Source organism: Drepanopeziza brunnea (genome assembly GCF_022702325.1).
Source record: "Drepanopeziza brunnea f. sp. 'multigermtubi' strain 214-2 chromosome Unknown ctg5, whole genome shotgun sequence".
NCBI classification, from domain to species: Eukaryota; Fungi; Ascomycota; class Leotiomycetes; order Helotiales; family Drepanopezizaceae; genus Drepanopeziza; species Drepanopeziza brunnea.
In genome coordinates, this window is record NW_027094068.1 from 2,193,657 (window position 1) to 2,207,398 (window position 13,742).

The window sequence follows — 13,742 nt, forward strand, 5'->3', positions numbered from 1 at the left end:
CTTCCTTCCGATGTCAAGTCCAACGGTACAAACTCGGTAACCTTTCTACTTAGCGCGGAACCAAAAGATTGGGCGGGTTTGCAGCACTGTGCGACCTTCCGTGAAGTACTACGTACTACGTACTACGTACTACGTATGATTCTACGTAGTACGTAGTAGTACCAGTAGTAGCAACGTGTATTGAACATTGCAGTGCGGGGTAACTAAGATTAGAAATCCGCCGATCGATTCCTAATCAGTCGTAGAGTATAATCTGGATAGGGGAATTGAATGTTATTGTGCATTAATCAGCCCTAGGCACGCATCTCCGTCCGCCCCGCGCCCAAAACCCAAATTTGATGTACTAGTTAGTACTAGTTAGTACTAGTTAGTACTAGTTAGTACTAGTTAGTACTAGTTAGTAGCTGCCGGTGTTATCAACGTTCGAAGTCCAGCAAACTCAGTCAGGAAGTAGCTTTGGACGGATGTCTTCCACGTACCGGTACTACTACTACTACTACTACCTACAACATGTGGAGTGGAAAGAGGCTCGCTTGCAGTCTGCTCGCTTTACTGGGTCGTGCCCATGCTCGTGAAGCTTTCCCGGGGCGAATCCTGGATCGCGCGACGGAGATTTTGCCAAAGTATGACTATGTTGTAGCTGGAGGAGGCCTGGCTGGGCTTGTTGTAGCAAGTCGACTGGCGGAGGATCCAGGTAGGTCATTCTTCTCGCAACTCACGAGCTCGAGATTAACTACTCAAGGGATGACGGTCCTCGTTATCGAAGCTGGCGGCTTGTGAGTCGGGTATCAGAAAGATCCAAGCTGGTCGCCAGAACTGATCAGCCTGCAGCGCGGAGAATGAAGATTGGATCACCATTCCCCTCGTGTCGTCGGGGAATGTACCTTCGGTTGGAAATGGGCCCAGAGGATCGAAATATGACTGGAACATGACCGGTGTTCCTCAGCCAGAGCTAGGCAATCGCTCGATCAAAGCCCCAGCCGGTAAAGTCATAGGCGGTGGAACGATTTTGAACGGGATGGTGTTCAATCGTGGATCGAAGTCAGAGTATGACCGTTGGGAGTTGCTGGGGAATCCCGGATGGAATTTTGAGAACTTGCTGTCTTATTTCAAGAAGTCGGAGAAGTCAACTCCGCCTAGTTTGAAGCTGGACTTGGAAGGCTGGGCCGTTGGGTACAATCCTGCGTATCATGGTAGACACGGACAGGTGCAGTCAAGTTTTGCTCCCTTTGTTTGGCCCTCAACAAGTGAGTTCCTGCCCCAAGAGCTTGAACAATCTTGACCGTAGCTCAAAGAGAACTTCATAAACGCAATGAGAGAATTGGCTGTAACAGTTATCTACGATGCAATGGGAGGAGATGCAGCCGGCGCTTATTGGTTCACTCAGTCGGTAGATCCAGAAACCGAAACGCGCTCAACTGCTCAGGAATTCGTTACCCCGAGCAGACCTAACCTACATCTCTTGATTCGCAATAGAGTCACAAGAGTTATACTAGATTCCGGCAGGGCCAAGGGCGTAGAGTTCTCGACTGGCAAAGATGCTGTAAAGAACACCGTCCAAGCCTCGCGGGAAGTGATCCTGTCGGCTGGGGCACTCCACACCCCCCAAATCCTCTTGCTCTCCGGGATCGGCGAAGCAGCACATCTTTCGAAAATAGGAATTCAAGTTGCGGTTGACCTTCCGGGTGTTGGGTCGAACTACCAAGACCATTTACTCCTGTTCACGGGCCAAACCGGCAGGTCACCCTTGACGCTTGACGGCATATTACTGACTTTGCTCGGGACAGTGGATATCGCACCCAGCATTGGAAACTTCAGCAACCTTACCTGGGCTTCGGAGCAGCGTGCCATATACGATTCCACCAGAGGCGGTCCATTTGCCACCATCGGCGCTAACTTCCTCGCCTTCCTCCCCGTAGAATCATTCTCGAATGTGACATCTATGTCTCTAGCTGCCGCAGCTCAACCTTCAACACATCACTTGTCATCAGAAACGCCACCTGAAGTTCGAGCAGGATACGAAGCACAATATGCCCTTCTTAGCAAAGGCCTCTCCTCGTCCTCGGTAGCATATATGGAGTTCATCTTCGATGACATCGCAATACTCCCAGCTCTCCAACAACCCTTCAGCCGCGGCACCGTCTCAATCAACAGTACTTCTCCCTTCGACGACCCCGTGATCGATGCTCGGTACCTGAGCAACCCTCTTGATCTTGCCCTCATGGTAGAAGCCGTCAAATACGCGCGCACGATCAGAGATACCGATGCCATGCAAGCCATAAATGCGGTCGAAACCTATCCCGGAGCCCAAGTAACGACAAGTGAGCAGATCGAGGCGTTTGTCAGAGCGGGTATTGATACCGAACATCACCATGCCGGGTCCGCTTCCATGCTTCCGAGAGAGCTCGGTGGGGTAGTTGATCCCGAGTTGAGGGTCTATGGTGTGCAGGGCTTACGGGTTGTCGATGCAAGCATAATACCGATGCTCCCAGCCGCCCACTTGCAGGCCACCGTGTACGGAGTTGCTGAGAAAGTAAGTCTTCTGAACCGCGGAATGCTGCTGATCTCACGTTAGCTAGCTGACTTCAAGTCAGGCGGCATATTTAATTCGGAAACGTCATTAATGCAGTACTATTTCACGTGGCACCTCATATCATACAGACTCCACCGCGAGAGGAAAATCTGCTTTCCGAAGTGCTGAGAGCGGCGCGATACAACTTACATTTGCACTTTAGCCTATCAAGACAGCGGCCTGACGAAGTGATGTGTGCCTTCCATTTTCAGATCGCTGGCCACTCAAACAGACAGTTGCCGGTTGGCTTTTTTTATCATGGCATCTGTCTAGCAGACTCTAGCTCACAAGTCTCGACTCCCACCAAGTGATCCAGACCTAGCAATATCTCACCAAATCCATACTCTGCTTCCCCCTCTCCGTATCCCCATGACTTCTGAACCAATAAGCGTGCTCCAGTAATCTATCTCATTTTACAGTATATGACCTCAGGCAGTGGTCGAGTAACCCGCGCCGACCTTGGACATCGCGAAGACGGAATTGCCCATCCCGCCGCTCAGAAATTTGCATCATGGTTTATCACTCCGAAATCCAGGGGGTAGCAGTATCCAGTGGCGTGGGTGGTAGAGTGGTTACCACCCTCAGGTCAAGCTGGTGTGGAGGGAACTGTAACGATTTGGGGCCGAGTGGTTTAGATTCACCGAACCACACACGACAAAATATAAAAAAAATCAAAGATATACGGATCAAAATGAAAACCCATCACAGAGGCTTTTCTTCTCCCACCGCGCGGTGGGAGTTTGTTTTGCCATTTTTTTCACCCTTTTTTTTTTTTTTTTTGCATTTTTGGCCCCCTTTCCTTTTTTTTTTTGGCTTTTTTTTGCATTTTCCCTCTTTTTGCCCCCTTTGCACTATTTTTTTTCCCTGCATACTTCTTCTACTCCTCCCTTCTAGCTTCTAGCTCCCAAACCGGACCGGGAATTTTTATTTATTTATTTATTTATTTATTTATTTATTTATTTATTTATTTATTTATTTATTTATTTATTTATTTATTTATTTATTTATTTATTTATTTATTTATTTATTTATTTATTTATTTATTTATTTATTTATTTATTTATTTATTTATTTATTTATTTATTTATTTATTTATTTATTTATTTATTTATTTATTTATTTATTTATTTATTTATTTATTTATTTATTTATTTATTTATTTATTTATTTATTTATTTATTTATTTATTTATTTATTTATTTATTTATTTATTTATTTATTTATTTATTTTTTCCCCCCCCCCCCCCCCCCCCCCCCCCCCCCCCCCCCCCCCAAAAAAAAACCACATTTTCTCGAGCTTCTTTGGACTGAGAACTCCCACATTCAGATAGATACTGCAGCGCCTTGTAATTTCAGCTCTGGAAATCCACCGAACGCGCATTTACGTTTAGCCGACACTGCCATCGATCTCTTCTTGCTTGCTAATACTTTTTTTCGATGTCATTTCCTTTTCTATAAGCCAATCAATCAGTATGTCCTCCAGGATCACATTTCCACGCCCTAAACAGGGACTGGATCTGCGGCGATCGACCCTTGGTCTCGACCAGTAGCACCCGAGACGGGACGTTGTAATTGTTTCCTTCGACGTCGAGCCAAGAAGAGATACGGTGGATGAGAAGTGGAGCGAAGTGACGGACACAGGTGTCTCGACGTTGAATACCCGCTCCCTCTCAAAAGAAGCGCCCGAGTCTTCCTTGGCCACTCGACACTTCGTGGTAGGCGGGCACAAGAGGCCTCGACGGCGCAAAGACAGATGTTTCATTTCGGGGCCGCGGAATCGGTCCTTGGGCAGGACGAGGCAAACGAGCTTCTTTGGAGCCTCCTGCGCATTCCCGACGACGCTGCGTGCTGTCCGCAGCCCAAGATCCGCGATACTGTCCTTGCTGGTCCTGGTCTGCGATCCGAGCTCCTTGTTCTTCGGTGTTCGAAGACATCAGCACTATGGTTGCCATTCTCGAGGCGGCTTCTCTGTGCCATGGATATGTTGGGTAGGGGTTTCGGGCTTGAGAGGCGGCTGGTGTTTCTGGGGTGCTCTAACGAGTGCCTCCACTATGCTGGTAATGACGCAAACTACGCCCTGAGAGCCCTCCTTCTCCTAGCGTACCATGCACTACGACCATCTGCCTCCTCGTCGGATGATATTAGGGTATTGACATATCTGAAAGCTTTGGGAGCACAGCCTCTTCCGGACACAGCACGACGGAATGCTATATATATCGTACGCGCATCGAAATTAACCTGCGAGGACTTTCCAACGAACGCTTCAGACATGGGACATATATCCATTTGGGACGAGTCCGATTTCTCCTTTTCATAAATTGAGGCTGTAGGACGCTGGGGAAACTGGCAGCGATCGGCTCCGGCGTTCCTTCCTCATTGAACTTACCAAGCAAGGAGCCACAGACCCCAAAGTAAGATATATAAATAAAAGGACTTCCGCAGAGCTGTGATCCCGTGTTCCACATGTGGAAAGTGCCATCGACAGCCGTGTTTTCTAATCTTCATATTTTTTTTTTTTTTGGCTCTTTGCCCGACGGAAGATGTGCTATCTCCTGTCGAAATGGTCGGTCCCGAATGCACAAGGCACCAAGAAGCCGAGAACGTCAGATTAGGCTGCGTAAGCCGCAGCTCGCTAGAAAGCCTAAGATCGAGTATAAAGGATCGCTTGGTACATAGCAATCCATCAACACAAATTACTTTGATGAGCACTGTAGGGACAGAAAATCGCAAGGCCCACGCGACAGATGGATTTCGTCTTACGCGATTTGTAAAATTGACGAAAGCAAGCGGTCGCAGTGATCGCGAACAGGAGCTTGAGGATAGCCGAAAAGCATCTCCAGAAAGAGCTGAGCACATAAAGTACCTGTGTAAAGATGATGTTGGGCAGATACAAAGTGGTGGAAATAGCCCCCCCAAGAAAAATCTCTCCAAACACGCTAGCTACGTCGAAGAAGAAGCGAGATATCAGTTCGTCCGGGGCACGAGATCTCGAGCAGGTATTCCAGGATAAATCGACCCGTTCCGTGCGCCCTGCTTCTACGTGAGCAGTTTCCGCCACATCTGGTCAAGCTCTGTTGGGCTCCAGCCGTATAGCACGAACAGTGCAGCGTGATTTCCGAATACAACATTCTCATGATAGAGGTGCTAGGAGATACCGAGCGAGCGTCCGTCGACGGGAATTTTGAATTGAAAGGAGTGATGGTTGTAGAGCCCAGGAGAAGCATGACACCGCCGAAGTGTTGCTAGAGACGTGGGATAGAAGAAGGTTTCGGTGAAGACGCATCAGATGCGCGAACAAGGCCAGATTCAGTCACGTGTGGTCCACCAGAGCTCCCATCCTTAGTCGTCAGTCCCGCCGACGATGAGATCTCGTGCTTAAGGTAACAAACAGCAGATGACCATGGCTCCAAGAATCTTGATATTCGGCACGGGGAGCATTGGTGCAACATATGCTTTCCTTCTCTCCCGGGCAGTCCCAGCAACAAACATCGTCACAGTCTGCCGCTCAAATTTCCAATCGGCGTCACAGAATGGCTTTACGATCCACTCGACGTTATGGGGAGAAAACCAGACTGTAAAGCCGGTTGTTGTCCGCTCCGTTGATGATGCTGCGGCTCTCAATGCCGATAATCCTTTCGACTATGTCATCGTCTGCTCGAAAGCACTGCCGACCATCCCGTCAACCGCCGAGCTCATCAAGCCTGCTGTCTCGTCGAGAACGACAATTGTGTTGATACAAAACGGAATCGCGATCGAGGAACCGTACGCCAAACTCTTCCCGGACAACCCACTGCTAAGCACAGTGGTATACCTGCCGGTCACGCAGATCAGCCCGGGAATTGTGCAACACAAGGAAGTCGAGTTGCTGCACATTGGCGCCTATCCCGCGTCGTCAGGCACCGAATCCGCCCAGAAACTTGCAGACCTCCTCAAGGCGGCTGGCGCAACTGCGGAGGTCCACGAAGACGTCCAGTTCGAGCGCTGGTCTAAGCTCTTGGTCAACGCCTCGTGGAACCCCATGTGTGCCCTTTCGCGCTCCCGGGACGCCGAGATCTTGCAGTCGTCCGTCGACGCAAAGGACGTCATCCGGGAAGTGATGCTCGAGATCGCGTCTGTTGCGAATGCATGTGGCTATTCCAAAATCGATGCTGCGTTGGTTGATTTCCAACTGGCAAGGGCGACTGTTCGCGATCTACCGGGCGTCGAGCCAAGCATGATGGCAGATGCACTGGCTGGGAGGAACATGGAGGTTGAGGCTATCGTAGGCAGTGTCGTCAGACTTGCCAAAGAGCATGAAATCAAGACGCCAATGCTGAGGACGGTCTATGTCCTGGCAACTGCTCTGAATAGCAGCTTTGCGCGTAGATGACACGCGGTAGAAGAACGATTCCATCTCGGTTGTGAGCCCCGCAAGATCATGGAGATCATGATTTATGAAAATACTTATGCGCTCTAACCATGGGTTGCTCAGACTAGATCACGCTCCGCCTTCTCATTTCTGCCTTTCTTTTTCTTCTAAGATATCGTATCTGTTGCGCATCCGAGTAAGCGCTCGTTCCATGCAAGCTGCTGCGTGGATCCGGAGGAAAGATTAGCACGCAATGAAAAATAGCCTGACAATAGCCAGGTGTTTTTCCCATCGCGAATCCGTCAAAAATCAAATTTATCCAGCGATGGGAAGAGCACGTCCGGATGGTTTGATACGAACAGAGAAAGAAGAAGAAAAGAAGAAGAAAAGAAAAGAAAAGAAAAGCAAGGGAGTGAACACCCATGTACCGGTACCAAATCACAGCGAAGCTGCTAAGCTACGACTACCTACATTATACCTTAGCGCGGACCACGAGCGATCCAGACAAAAAATACGGGATGCTTCTAGATTGTCACACGTGATGCGTGGTCCTTCCCAAATTGCTTGCGATACCGGTAGCCCTCTTCCCCTCCTTTTGCCACCGCCCGCCCACCGCAACGGAGATGCATAACTAGCTCGCTAGGGAAGCGAGCAGCACCCCAGGGGCAGAGAATGGGGTTTCGGTTCCCGTCAAGATGAAGAAGAACAGACTGAATAATCACTGAGCCAAGTTGATACTGAGAAAGAGCAGACATGTCTTGCTGCACAGCACGGGGCGTGTCTTCTCCATTCCAATCAACTTGGTTCAAGCTGATCTCGCTACAGCCCTCTCCCAGACAGCTTGGGTCTCCTTCCACGCAAGCTTGTCGACCCCATCCGGAAGATAGCCAGCCAGAACAGGCCTGAAAACAAAACTCCCTCTCTAGCCTCATCAACAGTCGTTGAGAAAAGACTGACAGTGGGTAGGATGGTCCACCGTTCTACCAGTGCCGGTATGGCGTAGGTGCCTGACGCTGTGGCTCAGAGTCGACCGATGACGCCTGAGTTGACCAAGCCCGGGTACTTGTGGATGAACGTGATCGTCGGGTTCGATCTGGCGAGTTCCTCGAAGGCGAGAGTGGTTTGCGTGGTCCCGGTTTCGGCCGCCTGGACAAATGTGAAGTCGTTCTTCACTTCAAGATCGGTGGTGTCGATGGCGCTTTCTCTACCACCGGCTGGGACCGACATCACACGAGGAAGAGGACTTTGTTTGAGAAGGGCAAGAAGGTTAGAGATGAATCGAATTCTGGAGTCGTAGCGAAGGGCGTGGGGGATGTCGATTCCTTCTACGCTTTCTGCATTGCTGGTCAGCCATCTCTATTAGTAGGAGGAAACGCCGGAACATACTATCTCTCCCCTCCAAAGATACAAGTAGCCAGGCAACACGAATACAAGGTCAACCTTCGTCTCCTTGGATTCGATCTCGTCGCAAGCTTTGTCGACGTTCTTGATCAGAGAGATTTCCGTTTCGATGAACTTGAAAGTTCCTCCGGGGCTCGATGCCCTAGTCTCAGCGAGAAGGGGCTTCGCTCCCTTTTCTGATCAGCCCACGATCTAGACTGTTGGGTTTTTCGTGTTCTTCGCGAACTGCTCGAGAGAATCCATGCACAGTTGCCTGATGTTGCTGCTACGAAGACGGCAACGAGACCAGAAGCTTGGCTCGAGGCCTTGAAAGTCTCGTTGGACTTCCGAATATCTTTGATACTGACCATTCTGATAGGTGGGCACTGGCGGTACAATTCACATTTCAAGTTGAAGATGATTTGCAGTGGTTGAAATGGAGTTATAGATTTGCGGAACAACAGCTAATGATTTTACATGAATGCACAGCTGATGAAATGATGAAAAAAGAATGATGAAAGCCAGAACTTTGAGGTCCTGCTAGCTTAATATGCATTTATAATCAGAAATGCGCCGTATTCCCACATAGTAGTAAGATATGATGCCTGATGTTGCCCGTGTTGTTTTCGCATTCAGGATTACACTCACTCGCTCTTTCGCGCCCCGAGATGGACCCGATATCCCCAGCCAAATGTTCACAATTGCCAATCCTTTGCGAGGCTTATCCTAGGATTATTCGTTTGTCCGTCTGTTCGAAAGAAAGCAATGACTTTAGGGTTATTTCGTTTGTAAGCAATAGGTATCTGTTTGCCTGATTGCTTTGTAAGAGTTTAGTATCATCACGTGTGATCGGAACGAACAGGGATGTCATGGTTATTGCCGATGCTGCCCGACTTTGGATATCAGAAAGTCTTCCACCTCCATGCGCACCCGCCTTAGCAACCACTCAGCCTTCCATATCTATCTGTTTCCTTTAACTCGATACAATGGCATCACGAAGCGTCGCAAGAAGCTGTTCCCAGCTAGCAAACTCTGCGCCATCCTCCGCCGCGCGAGCGTTTCTCCAACTCGCCCCTCTACGCTCCTTCTACAACGCCCCTCCAGTCCTGGACTTCCTCGCTCCCAGCATCCCATTCCCAGCTCTGCAAAGTAACCGAACAGCCGATTACACATCTGCGAGGCGCCAGATCGACGCCAAAAGGTCATTTACCAGCTCCTCGAGACAGCAAGCAACAAGGGCCATCTACAACCCGCGCAACGACGACGATGGAGCGCCCATGGACGTTGAGATCACGCCTCGGGCCTCGAACGTACGTTTTCTATTCCTGCCGCCAATGGCTATGTACCCTCGGCATCTCGCTAATGCATAATGTCTCGTCTGCAGCGCCTGCGAGAAATAATGGCCAAAGACGCCAACCCACACCTCGCCCTCCGGATCCAGGTCGAGAGCGGCGGGTGCCATGGCTTCCAATATCTCATGTCGCTCACCACGCTCCCCGCTCTCCCTTCTTCTCCCACGAACACCACCAGTGCTACGCCGCAACTAGAATCCGAGGCCTCCCCGGCGCTCAACACCTCGTCCAGCGACCCAAACGCCATGCCCTCGCTCGCACCGTCCTCGCCGCCACTGCCCGAAGAAGGGAAGAAGGGAACGCTATATGAAGACGATACCGTGTTTGCGGCAGACGACGGCTCGGACGCGAAGGTGGTGATGGATGGGCCGAGTTTAGAGCTGCTGAAGGGGAGCAAGATTGATTACACGATGGAGTTGATCGGGAGCCAGTTCAAGATTGTGGATAACCCGCTCGCGACTAGTAGTTGTGGCTGTGGCACTAGCTTTGATATCAAAGCTTAGATTGGATAATGAAATAATTTGGCCGATATACGTAGTGACTTGGATTTTGTCCGTAGTTTGTTGTGACATGTGGAACCATCAACTCAAAACTCTATCCTACAAATCATACGAAGCATAGACACCACTCCTGTAGGCCTGCAAAATCGAAACTTTCGCTTTCACGCGGTATATGCTTGTTAACGCCTATCAATCTTGCCAACAATGTAGAACAGCCTTCGAAAGAAAGTTTTCGTACCTCGACCACCTACGTAGTATATCTTCGGACATACGTAGTACCTATACGGTACTCTCGAATGTTTCGGGGAGGCACGAAACCGCGCCGCCTCCTGCCTCTCTTCAACACCTCTACAGTAGCTACCGGTACTTCATTCAACAATCATAACCCACGGCAATCCACTTTCCACGCATCGCCCCCTTTCTTCACCGATAGGTCTGCTTTCCGATGACTATTCTTATATATATATATATATATATATATATCTAAACAGCCGGTACTGCGGATGAGGAGGGGGGGGGGGGGTGGGCGGGGAGGAAAGAAACCCCCCTCCCGGTACCTAGGACACTTTGAGAAAGAGGGCTTTCTTTGGATTAGATCTGTGGACGTAAACCAAAAGAAAGCCGAGTCTTTTTTCCTCCCTCTTCCCCCCCCCCAATAATAATAATAATAATAATAATATTTTAAGAAAAAAGAAGAAACAAAAATTATTCCCGCTTACTGATTTCCACGACGATAGAGCCTTCGAAGAAAGAAAGAAAGAAAGAAAGAAAGAACTGAGAGAGAGGTCAGAAGAGCTTGTCTCGAGGGTAGGTAGGTAGGTACCGGTACTACTACCGTATTTTATTATCAAGGGTTTTCCGGAATTCGTGCTCCGTATGTGCGTCGAAGCTTAATCGATACTTGATCGAGCAGGGACTACTACTGTACCTAGATTTTGCTTAACCTTAATCGAGTCGGATGAGATGCGAAAGTTAGGTATTCAAGGGAAATATCGGAGTTCGGATTTTGGTCGGGCACATTTCCTTCTTTGTACTGCGTATCTTGTCCGTAAAGTGAGGGAGCACTTAATCGTTATCGACGCTCGTTCCGATGATATGTTTTCCGAACTGCATTCGAAGGTATTGAGAGAGGATATTATTAAGTCGGTTTAGAGGATGATTATGACGGTTTGGAGCTTGGAAAATCGGTCTAATAAACTGCATATAAACCTTTCGCTTTCACGTCTCCGTACCCTTTAAAATGTACTAGGATGATAAGCCTGCTACGCTGTAGCCACTAGACGTTAATATACAATAACAACGCCACTCCTGTTGACATGCACAAAATCAGTCAGATAGCATGTCAGACTCGCTATCAGGTTCCCTGAAAAGCGTAAATTCGAACTTCCCGTCCACTTCATTTTTGATCGCCTGCCGGATCGCTCGTTCATGGCGCTCGCTCATGGCGTTTTCGGGCTTCTGGTTCATGATCGACAAAAGCAGGCCTCGGTTAGTGTCTTGGAGTGTTAAGACGTAGTCCAGAATGGCGTTGAAGGAGAATGAGGTGACGGCGTGGATGTTGAGACTGCGAAGGTTGGGGAGACGCGATACACCCGGCCACTTGAGGGGAGTTGATCAGCATTGTTTACTTGAATTTTTCGCAGCGAGTCGTGAAAGATTGAAGCAAAGGAGAGCTACACTTACAAGGGCATCTGTGACATCGTATCCGCTGAAGAAGATTTCTTCCAGAAGCGGAAGATGCTCGGCGAGGGTCAGAATCTCGGTAGTCGAGAAGTAGTCGGAAGTGCTCAGGAGATCTAAGTATTTGAGAGATTTTAAAGCAGAGACCGAGGAGACCAGAACGTCGATATCGTCTCGGAACGCAGTCTCGGGGTCCGCTCTTAATTCCAGGGACTCGAGGGAGGTTTGGTGCGACAATGCTCGATGGAAGTCCTGGTTGCCAGCCAAAGGGTAGTCGACAACTTTTAGTTTCTTGAGCCGGATGTTGTTTTTCAGGCAGACTTGGGTAAGGATCTTGGGTCCACTAACGAACCTACTCAGCAGCAGCTCTTGGAGTCCATTGCAATTGCTTAACCACGCGATGACCTCCAGAAAGATATCGTTTTCTGGGACCTCTAAGTCAACCGTCCCGTCGGCATCAGTAAGTTCTATAGCCTCAAGTGCAACACACCCTTGGAGGAGTGACAGATTCTTGACAGTGGCCGATCTTAACCCGTCCAGCTTCAGCCTCTTCAGCGATTGGGAATGGTTGTTCAATGACAGGAGAGTTTCTAAGACGGAGATCAGAAATCGCCCAAATAAGATGGGTGGCTCTTGCCATAGGCTCCGGGACAGTAAGGTAGAGTGTTAAACGAATAGAGGGCCTGCCCACTACATACCTGGTCCCAAGGCATGTGCGATTAGAGCAGTGAATGATTTCAGAGTGTTTGACCGCAGACCACTGAAAAAGGATGCTATATTACTGCTCGGGTGTATTAGGATTTACTGGATGTAGCGTTAAAGGGACCAGGATATAGTGGTGTTCAGCTTACTGGTCGACATCGCCTTTCAGACACGTAAAGAAGGTCAAGTCATCGAAATCGAAACAATTCGCAGAGATGGCCTCGGCGACACTTTGATCCAAAACAGCTCCATCCCACAGAGTCATGCTCTTCAACTTCGAGAGGCGGGCAGTCCAGGCTGCGAGGGCCATTGTACCAATGATGCCTGAAATATCCTCAAGAGCAACCGTGGCATGATTCATACTCGCAGAGTGGCTAACATAGCTGGTAATCGATTCTCCCACGAGTTCTAGGATCATGGGAATATCAAGACGCTTGTTAGATCCCTTGGAACCTCTCATCTTAAGCGTCATTGGTACTTGTCTCAAGAACTGTTTCATGTCATCTGAAAAGAATTCGTCTTGGGCGCTCCGGAAAGGAAGCTCCTCGAGAAGCTCGGCCAAGTTTCTCAGGTCAAGAGATCGGATATAGAGACAGTAAGGGTAGGCTGTAGTTTTAGAGCCAAGACTCGACCTGATAATAGACTTCCAGAGCAACATCCACTTGAAAAGGGTGATCTTCTGCGCGTCTAACCGACCCTCAAAGGTTGCATTTCGAGTGAGGTCGGCATCATTGCCTTCGCTGCTGATGATGGTCGATTGATTGTGAATTCTGTAGAAAACGAACTCAACCAAATGCCAAAGTGACACAGGACACGAGATGAGAGAGTACACACCTGTACATCCAAAGGAGCGCTGGCTTGCCCAGGGCCTTGCTTGCCAAGGCACAATGGAATAGCGTGTTGAAGTCGGCCAACTTGGACAGCTCTTCGCAGACCAGGTACAGCACATCTGCTGGTAGCTGGATCATGGCAGTGGTGGTGGCAGCGGGTGAAAAACACGGGGAATGAAGATTTTCTTCTCTTAAGCGAAAGTTGAAATTGATATTGGAGTCGATATTGAAGTTGGTGTTGATGTTAATGATTGTGGGGTACGAATTTCCATTTCCAAGTAATTCATTCGAGAGCGAACGCGTCGCCGAGCGCTAGTACTAGTGGACCGCCAAGCGCGCATCGGGCACTCGCGGGCCGGACGGTCGAGTGGTACCGGT

General features: G+C 49.2%; 5 protein-coding genes across 5 annotated transcripts; 3 read left to right on the forward strand and 2 right to left on the reverse strand.

Annotated features, from left to right (window-relative positions):
* Nucleotides 1-510: 510 nt before the first annotated feature.
* Nucleotides 511-2,624, forward strand: L3040_003943 (uncharacterized protein; the record flags this gene model as incomplete). The annotated part of the gene is made up of 6 exons (XM_066156606.1): nt 511-694; nt 743-776; nt 832-1,247; nt 1,296-1,736; nt 1,788-2,533; nt 2,595-2,624. The coding sequence occupies 6 exons, from the start codon at nt 511-513 to the stop codon at nt 2,622-2,624; spliced, it is 1,851 nt and encodes a 616-aa protein (XP_066012183.1).
* Nucleotides 2,625-5,972: 3,348 nt separating this feature from the next.
* On the forward strand, nt 5,973-6,941 carry L3040_003944 (uncharacterized protein; the record flags this gene model as incomplete). Its single annotated transcript, XM_007294875.1, has 1 exon — nt 5,973-6,941. One exon carries the CDS (start codon nt 5,973-5,975, stop codon nt 6,939-6,941), a length of 969 nt encoding a protein of 322 aa, XP_007294937.1.
* Nucleotides 6,942-7,940: 999 nt separating this feature from the next.
* L3040_003945 (uncharacterized protein) lies at nt 7,941-8,671 on the reverse strand (the record flags this gene model as incomplete). Its single annotated transcript, XM_066156607.1, has 4 exons — nt 7,941-8,254; nt 8,307-8,316; nt 8,361-8,497; nt 8,548-8,671. The coding sequence occupies 4 exons, from the start codon at nt 8,669-8,671 to the stop codon at nt 7,941-7,943; spliced, it is 585 nt and encodes a 194-aa protein (XP_066012184.1).
* Nucleotides 8,672-9,286: 615 nt separating this feature from the next.
* On the forward strand, nt 9,287-10,155 carry L3040_003946 (uncharacterized protein; the record flags this gene model as incomplete). Its single annotated transcript, XM_007294873.1, has 2 exons — nt 9,287-9,610; nt 9,685-10,155. 2 exons carry the CDS (start codon nt 9,287-9,289, stop codon nt 10,153-10,155), a joined length of 795 nt encoding a protein of 264 aa, XP_007294935.1.
* A 1,323-nt stretch (nt 10,156-11,478) lies between these two features.
* On the reverse strand, nt 11,479-13,502 carry L3040_003947 (uncharacterized protein; the record flags this gene model as incomplete). The annotated part of the gene is made up of 5 exons (XM_007294872.2): nt 11,479-11,751; nt 11,836-12,422; nt 12,531-12,613; nt 12,684-13,304; nt 13,369-13,502. 5 exons carry the CDS (start codon nt 13,500-13,502, stop codon nt 11,479-11,481), a joined length of 1,698 nt encoding a protein of 565 aa, XP_007294934.2.
* Nucleotides 13,503-13,742: the final 240 nt, after the last annotated feature.